Below are 14,922 nucleotides of genomic sequence, written 5' to 3' on the forward strand. Positions count from 1 at the left end.
AAATAAGCTAGTCATTTCCCTATAGAAACTGTGAGAAAGAATACAGCCTGGAACTCCAGACTTAATTTAAAACTGCAACATGGAGAATAGCAACCCACCATTCATTATGGACAATTTGAACAGTGAAAACTAAATGGAACTAAAATCACCACTTTTAACATGGCTTTTCTGACCATATCCATAATTAAAACATCTACATAAACATATATGCAATCAAAATGTCACTTCACACGAAGATAAAAATCTAACCACAGCATTCAATTTCTCACATGTGCAAAGTTCATAAAATACTATTGAGAAGATATTTCTTGAAAAAGGTGAAAATCTCAGATTAAAATTTGTGGTGGTGTAGACAGAAAAAAGAACACTGTAGTAGAAGTGTTCTAGTTCCAGCTCTACCACTAATCTCTTTTGTGACTTTAGGCAAATCACTTAGTCTTCTGTGCCTCGATTTCCTCATCTGTAAAACAGATACACTCCATCCCTGTATTAGGGGTTGGCAACGAGAATCAAATGTGAACTCTTCAAAGAATACTGTACTATAAAGTTCATGTCAGGTTATTACTATTGTCATCACTGACATTATCATCTATCAATCTTCCAGATTTACAACAAATGAAGCTAACCATGAAAAGGCACATGTGAGCCAAAGAAAAAGCAGGTAAAACAGAAGAAGGCACCCTCCTACAAGGCATGCGGGACTTACGTCCTGCATTTGGGCGTTGAAGACTGCACAAGATGACAACTGAAAAGACTGAATCATGACCTGAGCAACGCCCTGTGGATCAGAATACAACGCACTTCCCAGGTAAGAATAGAGCTGAATGACTTTTTGTAAATGGAAAGAATAATTATACAAACGCAGAGTTTCCTGAGGCCTGGAACAAGTCACTTAACAAAGGGGTCTCTTTCTCATCTGTAAAATGAAGGATTTGAACTAGATCAGTGGTTTCCAAACTCTAATTTGCTGCCATTGTTTTTAAACCAGTTGAACTCTCTTTTTAAAAATCTCACCAAAACAATCTCAGTTTATAAAACAGATGTAAAGTGGTCCTGCTCTGAAGCAGGGGCCCAGAGCCCTACTGTCCTTTTTTTTGTTTTTGTTTTTGTTTTGCGGTACGCGGGCCTCTCACTGTTGTGGCCTCTCCTGTTGCGGAGCACAGGCTCCGCGGCCATGGCTCACGGGCCCAGCCGCTCCACGGCATGTGGGATCTTCCCGGACCGGGGCACGAACCCGCATCCCCTGCATCGGCAGGCGGACTCTCAACCACTGCGCCACCAGGGAAGCCCTGTCCTCACTTTTTGAAGGATTCTCGAGATGCTTCTTCCAAACTCAAGAGCTCCTGAGAGTACAGTTTGAAAACCACTGGACTAGATGATCAAATACATTCTAGTTCCACGACCATATGGCTATTATTCATAAACTCTTTAAAAAGTTTAAAATATTAGACTCAAGTTATCATGTGTTAACACACCTTCATCAAAAGTGGTAGCTAAATAGAAATACTTTTGAAATTTGTTAGATTACTAAATTCTTCATTAAATTTACAGATAGAAATTTCCTACTGCTTTCAGCTTTAGTTGGAAAATACAGGCTAGCCCCTCAAATTATATGAAAAATCACCAACAAAGTTTTATTAAAGCATTGGATCACTTACCATTCAACACTAAATCCTCAATTTCAACTTTGGAGTCTGACATATTACTTTTTGGAATTAAAAACTTTACATTCCTTTACAAGGCTAAACCAAATTGTTATCTTCTGGTTTGAAATCCAAATTACCCCAAAATTGATGTGTGGCCAGCAAGGACTTCCTCTTCACCTATTAATAAGACATGGCCAACAACCACTGGGCCAAGCCAATAATTTAGATTAGGCACAGAAGGGGTAGCTTAAATACAAGAGGCAGTATGATGTGGTGGTTCAGTGTATGAAACATGGAGCCAAACTTGCCTACATGAGAATTCTGGCTCTACCACTAACCAAATGCGTGAACGTGGGAGAGTCATTCAACCTCCTGTGCTTTAGTTCCCTCACCTGTAGAATGGGGGTAATATGAGTAACTACCTCCTGTGTTGTGAGGTTAAATGAGTTCATATAGGTAAAGCATTTAGAACAGTATGTGCCATACAGTAAATGCTGTGTTTGCTATTATCACCTTAACTACAGGCATACCTTGGAGATGCTGTAGGTTCGGCTCTAGACCACCGCAATAAAGCAAGTCACATGAATTTTTCAGTTTCCCAAATATATAAGCTATGTTTACGCTGTAGTCTATTAAAGTGTGCAATAGCATTATGTCTAAAAAACATACATACCTTAATTAAAAAGTAGTTTATTGCTAAAAAATGCTAACCATCACCTGAGCCTTCAGCAAGTCATAGTAGTAACATCAAAGATCACAGATCATCATAACAAATATAATAATGAAAAAGTTTGAAATATTGTGAGTATTACCAAAATGTGACACAGAGGCACGAAGTGAGCAAAGCTGCTGGAAAAATGGTGCTGACAGACCTGCCCAATGCAGGGCTGCACGAACCTTCAATTTGTAAAAAACACAATACTGCAAAAGCGCAATAAGGTGAAGAGCAATAAAACGAGGTGTGCTTGTAGTAATTCCCATACCAGGCCAAGACAAAAATTTTCATTGGCTCACAGGAAGAAAAAAACAACTACATTGATTCAAATAGGCTAGTTTTATTAAAATTTTAAATTCTGAGATAGTTTCCTTATTTTTCATGGTGTTAAAATCATCTCTCTTTTGAAATGATGGTGACAAATAAAGGGCAGTTTCAAATAACCTTCCTTGTCAAAAACAAAAAAAATTTTTAATGGCAACCCATTTGTCATGCCTCTCAAAGGGTTTTGTTGCTTCTATGTTTCTTTCCATGAATCTATAAAATCCAAAAGTCTGGGAACCACTTTTTAAATTACATAAAACCCACATTAAAAAGATAATTTAAAGCAACAAATAAATAATCCATGTCTCTTCTTCCTTTCATTAACATCTGTAACTACAAACTGAGCTCACTTCTCTCTTTGCCTCCCAGCTGAGTGCAAGCTTAATTAAAAGAAAGGTGATCCCAAGTATAAAAGACCTCATACTCATGTGAGATACTTCTAGAAAAGTCTGTTGAAAATACCAATTTATCTATTTTGTAGAGAATTCACCCATCAATTGGCTCAGCCTTATCATAATGTAGAATCAGGTTTATATAGGTAAAAACTGTCTATTTTTGTAACTGCTGGATTCTGAACCAAAAAGAAAAACAACATACTTAACATTTAAAATCTGGTTTTAAGTTGCTTACATTGTTGAGTTTAACAGTAATAAGTATTTGATCTACCATTTAACATTACCATTTACCAGGCTTGCAGGATCTCAGTTCCCCCGACCAGGGAAGGAACCCAAGCCACAGCAGTGAAAGCCCGGAATCCTAACCACCAGGCCATAAGGGGACTCCCGAATTAATGGCCTTTTAAATATGCATTCCTTTTGTATGCATAAAGCTTATATACTCACCCTCTATATTCTTTTGCCCTAAAAATCTTCTATCAACCATTGACATTACCACTTAAATACAAGCTTCCATCATGATCAAAATAAGAATACAGTGGATTATACATTAACATACACGTTTATTTCATCTGGAGTCAGCTTTCCAAACATTTAACTTAATTTCACGTTAGCAACTTAAATGTCACCATTAGTGTGAATTTAGTACTACATAAAGAATGCCCTGGGAACCTTTGTATAAGGAGACGTCAACATCACATAAGTACCGAATTTACCCTTTCAACCATGGTTTACTGAGCTGTGAGAATATTGCCGCTTTCTGTTTTTAGTAGCATTAAGCTGCTGCTGTTACCTGAGCATGCTGGCTTTGTGCAAGCTCCTCTTTCCTGCGTTTCATGAGCTCTTTTCTCAGCTCTTTGGGTGCTTTCTCCACTTCATTTATAACCTACAGTGTATAAGCATGCAGGAGGTGGGGAAAAACACTTTCTCCACAGCAAGCATTTATGTGAGCAGACAAGCTACAAGTCAAGTCAAGTTGTTAAAAAGCTCCTTTCAACATGCATTAGCACAGGTGTTAGTTTGGTGAAAAAGAATGAAAGGATAGAACATGCTTAATCTCAGTGCAGAAAGGGACATTACACCATATAAGGAAAATTAGTTGCTTAATTATCCCTACATATCTTTCTCTCTTTAGATCCTAAGACAATCAGTAAAGAATTACTTGCAACGCTAACGCTGAACTAAAGGTGATAAACTCAACTGACCTTGAAAGATCATAAAATTATAAACATATCTACTGACATTGTCTGAAATATTGGATATAAGGAAAACAAATGCCATTCATTTATAAATCTGTAAAATTTCATAATTGGCTTGATAAAACCAATGAAATAATTCTAAATGAAATCCACTTAATGAGATCAAAAGAAAAACAAAAGGGAAAGTAAGCATTAGAATACACAAAGGAGAGACAAATGGACACTAAGTTTTCTTTTTTCATAATAAACTATTTTATATATGGTGCAATAAAAATGAACACATCTGATGATTTTGGGATTAGATTAGAAAAACATTCTCCTTTGCTGATAATTTAAGCCAAAATCAATTGTCAGCTTTAAAATCAGTAATATAACCCCTCATAAAGTAAGTTTATATGCTATGATTTATTATACCAAATAAAGTATATTATAAAATGAAGTGTATTTTAGAGCTCCTTCTTTCAATCATTTCAAAACCCTAGATATGTATTCCACCTAACAATAGATCTGTAATCCAACTACGAAAGACGATCACGTGTTTATAAGTAGAAGCACCAAAAGCAACCAGATTCCAAATCACCACACGCCATTGATGGTCTGTGAAAGAGACTGATTTTGATTTAACATAGTGTATTTAAAATTTCCCATCAGTAATCTCTCATGAAACCAAATCACCATGAAAAAGAAGAGACTCCCCAAATGCAAGAAGTTTAGCGGTAAGGAAAAAAATACAGAATAGAATTATTTAAAATATGCATATCGCTATCTCAAACATGTTCTCTGGCTAAACCTCTCCTAGTCCAAAACAGTAACAATAACTAGAAACTTCTATATATCTATAATTAAATCATATACTTGCCTACAAAATTTAACCTGATATTAAAAAATAACCTCTTAATAAAAACTACTCATGGTTTCAAGAAAATTAATATTTAGTTAATACAGTAAAGGCATACATCATGGTATATAGAGCAATTCTATATAAAATATAATAAACAGTAATTTTTAGAAATGGTAGCCAAATCAAAAGGCTATATACCATTTCATTTATCTTTACCTAAAGAAATCATAGAATGCACTGTATTTATTAACGCTTGATTCTATCCTTTTTAAAGCAGATCCTCAAGTTCAGCAAAATGATGTTCCATTATCTGCATAATTTCATTGTTAAAATCAATGAATCTGAGTACTTGGGACATGCAACAAAAGTGAAAATGTATTCACTAGTTTGGCTGATATTAGTGTGTTCCAAAACTAATAAAACTGATCATAATATTGTCCTGGGGTCTTTCATATCATGAAAAGATAAATTCTCCTCTTACACTAAAGGAACAGAATAAATTATAAAATTATCTCTCAAAACTGCTAATATGTAAAAGCTCTCTTAGTGTTATTTTAATTGGGGAAGAAAAAGACACACTAATACAATATGTAAATCCTCTTTCTGAAACAATGACAATCTTTCATAGTAAATAATACCACAAATAGATTCTATGACAATATGGAACAGTTTCAGGAAAAATGAAAAAATTCATTATAATCAAATGACTTTACAGATATTTTCCACCTGTGATTCTTCAAAGTATCTCACAATTTGATAAACTTAAAGATATTATTTCAAATTTCAGCTTACTCAGCTTTTGTTTTGACACAAAGTCTAAGAAAGGTAATCAAGCTAATCAAGAGAAAAAAAATTTTTAAGCATGAATTAAATATTACAAATAAATATTAAGATGAATTATTATTGCCACCGGCAAACAGAACATAGTATGCTTTCTTGAAAAAAAACATTACTATGTCAGGCCTTAAATGTTGCATTAATAAAGGAGAAGTGATAGGTTGAAAAGGAAAATGGATTACACTCAATTTGAAGACTTGGTTCAAGGGTTAGCTGGACATTTAATAATAGTTTGTGAACTTGAACAGGCCATTAAAACCTCTTCTACTCCAGTTTTCTTGGCAGTAAAATGTGATAACATCTGACCTTACTACTACCCTACATAACTGCTGGGAAGACCAAAAAAAAAAATGAATGAGTGCCATTTAACTACCAAGTATTATCTTAATTCCTTAGACAGTCTTAAGTGTACATTAAAAACAGTAGTTACACTTACCTCTTTCTTTCGGTTCTTTAACATATTCTGAAATTTGTACAACTCTTTCTCTTGTTCACCTTTAATGCGTTTGGCTTCATCTCGTAAGCGATTTGTGTGTTCTTGTTCTAGACGTTCAATAGTCTGTTTCTGCTGTTTTTCTAGATTCTCAATCTCTTGGTCATATTGTCGTTTCTTGCTCTGTAAAATGATGTAGCTCAAGATCATTTAACTTTAACATTAACGCTCATATCATTATACTGAAGATGTTTACTAAGAGCACATAACTGGCATTTAAATTGAGTGACGTCATATGTACCCTTTGCAATACTGAACAAGTTCAAATGCACTCAAATATGTTTTAAAAATTTTTCAAAAAGATGTGCATTTCGTTTTTTTCTAATATGGGAAACACTTTTTTCTATTGTACAAGTGTAGAATGTTCAAAAATTTTAGACAATCTAGAAGAATATCCAGTTGCTATGAAATACTAAAGAAAATTTTCAATATTTATCCTATAAAATTTTTGATAAATCAAAGGTCTCATTTGAAGTCTATTTTAAAAATGTACCATTACTTGTCATTTTCAAATTTACTCTTCCTCATTAAGATTCTTAAACATCATATTTCATTGATACAAACCTTTTAGAATTATAAATCTACTCTCTCAACAAAAGATTCCTGCTTATATAATACTTGAGTAACATTGCAATTTTAGACACAGGTATTTGTAAATGGTGTTTCCTTTTTAAAAAAATTAAAAAGCAAAATATTTTGGAAAATATGGGGGGGGAGAAACAGTTTTTATAAGGTTCTGAAAAAACAGAATATAAGTACTGTAAAAATACTCAAAGAGAACAAAAGTTCATAATTTTCTTAGGAATTCTAAGTTATGATCCAACATATGTAATCAGCAATGCCAACCTTCACACAAAACAATCCTTACCACTTAAAATTATAAAAATGTAAGTACTACAATCAACCATGAATCCTATAACATTTCAGATGATCTTTTTTCTAACCTACATTAAGCTACATGTTCAACATAAGTTACTGAAATTTTATATCACATTAATAATTCCTTTTCCAACTTTGAACACAAAGTAAAAATTTAAAGACTCGGTGACAATTACCCTTTACAAGTTAGCACTAACTTCTCTAGCAGCTGTGAAAAGGTATGTGGAAGCTTAACTGTAGTAGCTAGAGAAGTAAGTGTATTTTGAAAAATTCCCCAGGAAGTTCTAATACTCAGCCAAGTTTGAAGACAACTGCTCTAGACTGGTTTAAATCTTGGATTCTAATTCTGAGAGGTCAAATTGTAACAATAAAAAGTTATACAGCAACAGGCACACCTAAGAACTTTGCAAACCATCTACTAGCTTCATGATTCCAGGTTTTCATGACAGATTTAATCAGAGAAAAATGAAAACACCCAACACACTGTAAGTCAGGCAAAAGGAGAAAAGAAGAGAAGAGAAGAGAAGAGAAGAAAAAAGAAAGCATCTAAAACACCAAAGAGATAAAGGCGAGAAATGCATCACAAAGCCAGAGAAATCTAGTAATCAGAGAACAAGTTCTAAAACCTGCCAGTGGTGGGTTTTTTTCTAAGCCTTAAATTTCTTTATTAACAAAAGGGTACAAAATTCCAAGACTTTACCACCATCTCCTGCTCAAAACGCCGGAAAATTTGCTCTCGCTGTTGTTGCAGTTTGCCATTGAGCTGCTGTTGGGCTCTTTGCTCTTCTTTTTGAAGAAATCTTAATTCCCGAAGTTCCTGACGTCTGATAAAATTTAATGGCAAGGATAGAGAAAGACAGCAAAAGTTACACCTTTGAAGTAATGCTTTAAAAGAAAAAAAACTTTAAAAGTAACATTTATTTTCAAATGGAAAAGTAATACAAGAATCCAAAATTAGCCAAGACTTTACTCTTGTTTCTCTATTCTTCAGACTCTGCAGAGACTTGAGAAGTCACAAAACCAGTTTAAATCATGTTGTTTCTCTACTCACCTAAGAAACCTCAATTCTTCAGTTTTGGAATCACTATCTGTAACTATCTTTGATGTTGTTACACTCACTTCGACACCATCAACAATAAATTTGCGTGTTTTCTTCAACGTTTTCTTTTGTCTTCTTGTTTCCTGAGTGAGATTTTATTTTAGTTAGGCTTTATATGGGGAATACTAGAGAGAGAAAACATTTTCTTCTTAAAAAAACAAAAACAAGAAACTGAACAGCTATAAAGACTACACTATAAAGTATGAATAGAAATCAGTAAGACTCAACTTTGAAGCCAATTATATCATCTCACACCTCATTTGACTTTCACATGATTTTACAGATAAAATCAATTTTTTTTCAAGCGAAATTATGCATTTTGATGATGTACATGTAGAATTTTTATACCACATCATAATTAGGCACAAGTGGTAACAAGCAATTCACAAAAAAGAGTAATTAGTACAACTTGCACATGTTAACCATTCTTTCCTCTTTTTATCCTGTAGGTTCGCAGATACCTCTGCTTTTCTGTTTTAGAAACACTTACAAAGCAATTAAAAATGAATTCCTGGGGCTCATCCCTTAAAGAATCTAAATCAATAGGTCTGAGGGTGGCTGAGAATTTCATTTTGAAAGGCTCCCATATAACTTATAAACACTGCCAGGACTGGGATTCAAAATCCATTTCATCAACAATAGTATCACCAGCCCTCTTCCATCTCAGGGCTGGAGATGGATGAGTGATTTTAGAGTTACTAGAAAGACAGCACCTTTACCGTACTCCCAAAATACCAGATCTGCCTGTTAGTTATTGCCCAAAATTCTTTATCAAGACCAAACTCTTCATTTCTCAGTTGGTTATCCAAATGCTTTTTAAAAGCAAAGAGAAATAACAGAAGTGTAACACTGCTACAAATACTTCTTGGTAAACATGTAAGTATTCAGAACAGATAATTACTTAGTTTTGATAGGTGGAAAAGGTTAGAAAGCAGAGGGAGCAAAAGGGGAATGTGAAAATACTACATTCAAAATGCATTAGAATTTTTAAGTTGATCTTTGGCACTTACTAATCACCTTTCTTCAGCCTCTTACTGTTGTACTCTCTAGGCTTCCAGTATTCTCACACTGCTCTCCCTAAGCCCTGAACTACGGCCACCCTATCCAGACTTCATCTAAAACCTAAAGTGGGCATGCTCCAAAAATAAATCTACCTCCCTGTAACCTCCAAATTTTCCATTTCTTCAGTTCCTACTAAAGTATCCACAGCTAATATCATCTTAATTCTCACAGAAGTATCTGAATTTTTTGGAAAGGCTAACTATTAAGTCAGTGAATGAACTTCAGATTAATGGAATTTCAGCAGGGAAACAACCTGGAAACTGAAGACCATCTAGGCAATACATGTAATAATTTGGGGCAGATACGCAGGCTGATCAGTCATGCCCTGGCGTCCTATCCCTAAGGTCAATTTTCTTCAGTTCTTTCTGCTTTTCTGCCACCTGTCAATCCAGAGTCTCACCTGTATCAGAATTCCATGGGATCTTTTGCTATAAATACGTATTCTCTGGCCCCACTCCATACTTCTACACAGCCCCCCCAGTAACTCAGATTGGAGAATTATGCTTAACAGCTCCAAGTGTTCGAGGGTTAGCATTTGGCTTTCTTCCCACGATGATTCTCACGGCAGTAGTGATTGCTATGACTGAGGAGGTAAGAGTGGTCACCGCACGTGCCAGTGGTAACGGGCTGTTTATACCCTAAACATTCTTAAAAAGAGATGATTCTTTCAAGTCCTCAATTCTTTCATATACTGCTGATTCTTGCTACAATTATACCTAGGTATGTACAATAGGAAAACCCAAATTCCAGTAAGCAACTGTATTATACTATTTCTATCAAGTTGGGAAAAATAGATAGGTACTACAAAAAAATTTAAAGATTACATCCAGAATCTTAGGTTTTTTTTTTAATTGATTGCCCTCATAGGCCTTAAGAATTTTATAGGGTTAATACTACACTGATTTAGTGTTGTTTTGTTTTCAAGATGTCAGTTTCACATAAACTCTCAACTGCCAAAATAACAAAGAAACACCCAAACAAGGACCCGTGTACACTTACTTGTAAAGATATTGATCCATTGTCTTTAGTTTTGCTTAGGAAGCTAGAGATGGATAAATTCAAGTCAATGCTGCTATTATCAGCAGTGGAACCAGTGCCTGAATCAGTATCATTTTCCTTTTGATTCTCAGATTCTGGTAACATGGTTTCAGTTTTTGATAAAGCACCTATTTCTCCTTTATTTTCTGCATCTTCAGGGTTGATATTAATACTGGGTATTAGAACAGGCTGAGGTTCACTGGGCTGTGAAGTGGCAGGAACTTGAGGTTCTGCCTTAATTGGCACTTCGCATGGGATATCTTTCTGCTCTGTGTCCATCTGAGCAGTGGCTTCATGAGCATCCCGAGTTTCACTTCCTAAAGCCTTTTGGTCACTATCAGTCACCGCACTTCTGACCTCCATTCCTTCAGTGCTACTCGATTCAGTAATCTCAACTTCATTTGTCCCGAGCTCCTCATTGGTCTCCACTATGTTCTCTGAACTGCTGATTAACTGTTCCTCACCTTTACCTTCTACAGAGTTTTGATCTATCTCATTAGTTTCAACTATTTCTTTAATAGAAACTTCTTCAGTACCACCAGCCTCAGGACCCTCTGTGGACTTGATCACTAATATCTGGCCTACTTCACCCACTTCTTTCCCATCATTACTCTGAGCATCCTCAGCACTGTTTTCAGTTGCCTTCTGAGCAACGTCTTCTGCCTCATTTGTTCCTATCACTTTGCTTGTATCACTGATCATATCTTTTTCAGTTTTGTCATCTCTTCCCAATTCCTCGAGGGTGTCTTCCTTTGTAAACTCAACTTCACTTTCAATTGCCTGAATATCTGCCTCTTTTTCTCCAGTCTCCTGAGAAACTAAATCCATTGTCTGAATAGCAGTGTCTTCAATTTCTTCAGATTTTATAAACTTATTTTCAAATATCTGTTGCTTTTCTTGATCCCCTTCTTCCTCAGGTTTCAGATTCTGTTCAATATTTGTTTCTGAAGTTATCATTATGTTATTTTCTTTTCCTTCTTTGACTGAATTAATGTCCACTGTTTCATGGTCTTCTGTGTCAGGTAGATTTTCAAGCTTGGGTCTCTTCTCCTCTCTCCCATTTTCCCCGATTACTGTTGCTCTATTATGAAGTTCAGCCATAGCTTCTAAATGAGTATCATTAACATGTTCATTAATGCCTACCACAGTATTTTCAGGTTCATCGGTGGTGGGTTTTTCAGTAAGAATTTTACTGTTAAATTTATCTTCAGAAGTATTACGTTCTGTTTTTTCTGAGACAGATTCCAAAATACAAGCATTTTGTGAAAGCTTATCTTCTTCAGAGCTCGCAATACTAAGGTCAGAGGAGGCACGCTTACTTGCAGGTATCGGCTAAAAAAGATTTTATACAGTTTTAGTGTTAAAACATAATTTCAAGATGGTAACCAAAATAACGTTTCATATATAAAAATGATTTAATTCATATATATAATGATTTAATATCTTTATTCAGTAAAATTTGATGAAATTATAAAAATAACTTAAAGAATTGACAAATCTTCACATAATAAATATGACAAAAATGGGCAGCAAGGAGCAAACTTAATAAATCTTCACCTCTAAAATTAAAGGTTTTTGTAATGCTACCCATCAATTAATTCTTAGACACAGCTGCAATCATACCTCAAAACTCAACTCTAAAAATGACCTAAATGAAATTTCCTTTCTAAATACTGACCAGAGAATTTTCTGTTTCCTCATCATCATCCTCCTCTTTGCCATCTTCAACTTCTTCTGTTACTTCAGCCTTTGCCTCTGCAATCAATTCTCGAATTGGTTTGTTGGAATCAACAGTCACAAAGGGATGCTGTTTAATCATTAAAAAGAGCATACTCAGTAACAACTGAAATGCTTGTGAAGTAAATTTCAAATATATAAAACACATTGTTATGTGGCAAAAACATAAACATATAAGTAGGAAAAATACAAACAACTTCAGATGATATTACATCTGGGAAAAGAAGGAGGGGGAGGGAATTGAGCAGGAGTAGGGGCTGCCTGCAACTGTATCTGTACCTTTTTTTAAGAATCTGAAAGAAATATGTCAAAAATGATAACATATTACATCTGGGTAGTAGGTATATATACTTTTCTGTATGTCTGAAAACTTCATAACCTAAAATCTAAATTAAAATTTAAAGCAAGTTTCAAGTACATTACTAGTTTTAGAAAGTAACAGTATGTTTACAATATGTTTAATTGTTAGAAAGTAACAATATGTATAAAGCCTCAATAAAAGAATTACAAAAAGCTTTAAAGTTCCGTTAAAAGTATCTACCTCCTACACTGTTGGTGGGACTGTAAATTGGTACAGCCACTAGGGAGAACAGTGTGCAGGTTCCTTAAAAAACTAAAAACAGAGCTACCATATGACCCAGCAATCCCACTCCTAGGCATGTATCTAGAGAAAACCGTAATTTGAAAGGATGCATTCTCCCCAATGTTCACTGCAGCTCTATTTACAACAGCCAGGACATGGAAGCAACCTAAGTGTCCACTGACAGAGGAATGGATAAAGAAGATGTGGTACATATATACAATGGAATATTGCTCAGCCATAAAAAGGAATGAAATAGTGCCATTTGCAGAGACATGGATGGACCTAGAGATTGTCATACAGAGTGAAGTAAGTCAGAAAAACAAATATTGTATAATATCACTTATATGTGGGATCTAGAAAAATGGTATAGATGAACAAGTCACAAATGTACAGAACAAACTTATGGTTACCGAGGTGGGGAAGGGGGCATAGGACGAACTGGGAGACTGGGATTGACATATATACGCTACTATGCATAAAATATATAACTAATGAGAACCTACTGTTTAGCACGGGAACTCTACTCAATGATCTGTGGTGACCTAAATGGGAAGGAAATCTAAAAAAGAGTGGATATATGTATACATACAACTGATTCACTTGTTGTACAGCAGAAACTAATACAACATTGTAAAGCAACTATACTCCAATAAAAATTAATAAAAAGTGTCTATAAACATCTGTTTTTTGACATAGTTCAAATATTCTTAAGAGTAAGAAGGTATTTTATTCACCTCTGTACACTCAGCACTTGGTGTTTGTCACAGATTAAGGCCTTCAAATGGGGGGGTAGTGAAATAATAAGAGAAAGTGTGTTCCAAGGATATACTTGTTGTACAGAGAAAGGAAATTTTTCCCGCTTCTCCCCCCAGATAAATAGATCAACCGAAAAAACTACAATGGAGGAGTTGTACTCAATCTAACAGTAACTGCCTCAAGACTTGTCATTCTATTTCTCTACCTATACTATTATTGACAAAATTTTATTTCAAATATTACAAACAAGTCCCGCTATAAAACAAAATTATCCAATCACTTTAACAACATTTTTTAAAAGTTAGCAATATTTACTGAACATTTACCCTCACTGTAAGGGACATTAAAAAAAATTAATTAGCTCATGGCCCCTGCCACCAAGGTGCTTGTTTTCTAGTAACTGGAGAAACAAAATGTAAGTGATAAAGTGGAAATAACTAAACAAAATGAAAAAAACACAATTAAACCGAATCAAAAAAGCATACGAGAAATTTAAAAGCTAAATAAATGCCCTTTAATAACAGCAGCAAATGTTTGTAAAGCAAATGTTAACTACTACAATGAACCTTGAGTGAGTCTGCACAGGGAAACTCAAGTGGAGAGAGGGCACACTGAAGGAATCTGAAGCTGTATTCTTCTTAAAGAGATGTTACAACAATTATATGGTTTGCCATTGTCATACTACTCTTATCTTACCTGCAGTAGCTGAGATGTAGTCCACCTGGAATCCACATTCTTTTCCAAGCATTTCTTTAGAAAGTCCTTAAAATTTGAAGACCTTCAAAATAAAATTTTAATAATGACATTCTATTTTTCTTGCTAATAAAAATCAAAACTCTGAGAAACTATGGTTAAGTTCCATTATGTATGTAATAGTATTAATTCAACATAAGAAAACTAGTTATGAGAATATTAATATGTCATAAGTCATTTATCTATAAATATAAGTTACATATATGTAAATAGATTCATAGTTTAAGTCATTGAGATACAGCCATATATCCACAAGTATGCTAAAAATCACAAAAATTCTTCCATTATATATATATATATATATATATATATATATTTTTTTTTTTTTTTTTTTTTGTGGTACGCGGGCCTCTCACTGTTGTGGCCTCTCCTGTTGCAGAGCACAGGCTCCGGACGCGTAGGCTCAGCGGCCATGGCTCACAGGCCTAGCCGCTCCGCGGCATGTGGGATCTTCCCGGACCAGGGCACGAACCTGTGTCCCATGCATCGGCACGTGGACTCTCAACCACTGCGCCACCAGGGAAGCCCCCTTCCATTATATTAAACTCCACAAATACAGATCAAT

The 14,922-nt window shown here is 34.9% G+C and overlaps 1 protein-coding gene across 2 annotated transcripts in view; it reads right to left on the reverse strand.

Moving 5' to 3' along the window:
* The window catches only part of SLK (STE20 like kinase), a 57,092-nt gene that overhangs the window by 13,923 nt on the left and 28,247 nt on the right, over positions 1-14,922 (reverse strand). Inside the window, exons 7-13 of one of the 2 annotated variants that reach the window (XM_060034126.1) lie at positions 14,301-14,382; positions 12,207-12,335; positions 10,490-11,860; positions 8,381-8,511; positions 8,030-8,153; positions 6,394-6,573; positions 3,874-3,966 (exon numbers count right to left, since the gene is read on the reverse strand). In XM_060034126.1, the coding sequence (XP_059890109.1) occupies positions 3,874-3,966; positions 6,394-6,573; positions 8,030-8,153; positions 8,381-8,511; positions 10,490-11,860; positions 12,207-12,335; positions 14,301-14,382 (2,110 nt within the window). The remainder of the gene's footprint in view (positions 1-3,873; positions 3,967-6,393; positions 6,574-8,029; positions 8,154-8,380; positions 8,512-10,489; positions 11,861-12,206; positions 12,336-14,300; positions 14,383-14,922) is intronic. The other variant, XM_060034127.1, reaches the window with a different exon arrangement.

The sequence above is a fragment of the Delphinus delphis genome, chromosome 16 (genome assembly GCF_949987515.2).
Source record: "Delphinus delphis chromosome 16, mDelDel1.2, whole genome shotgun sequence".
NCBI lineage: Eukaryota > Metazoa > Chordata > Mammalia > Artiodactyla > Delphinidae > Delphinus > Delphinus delphis.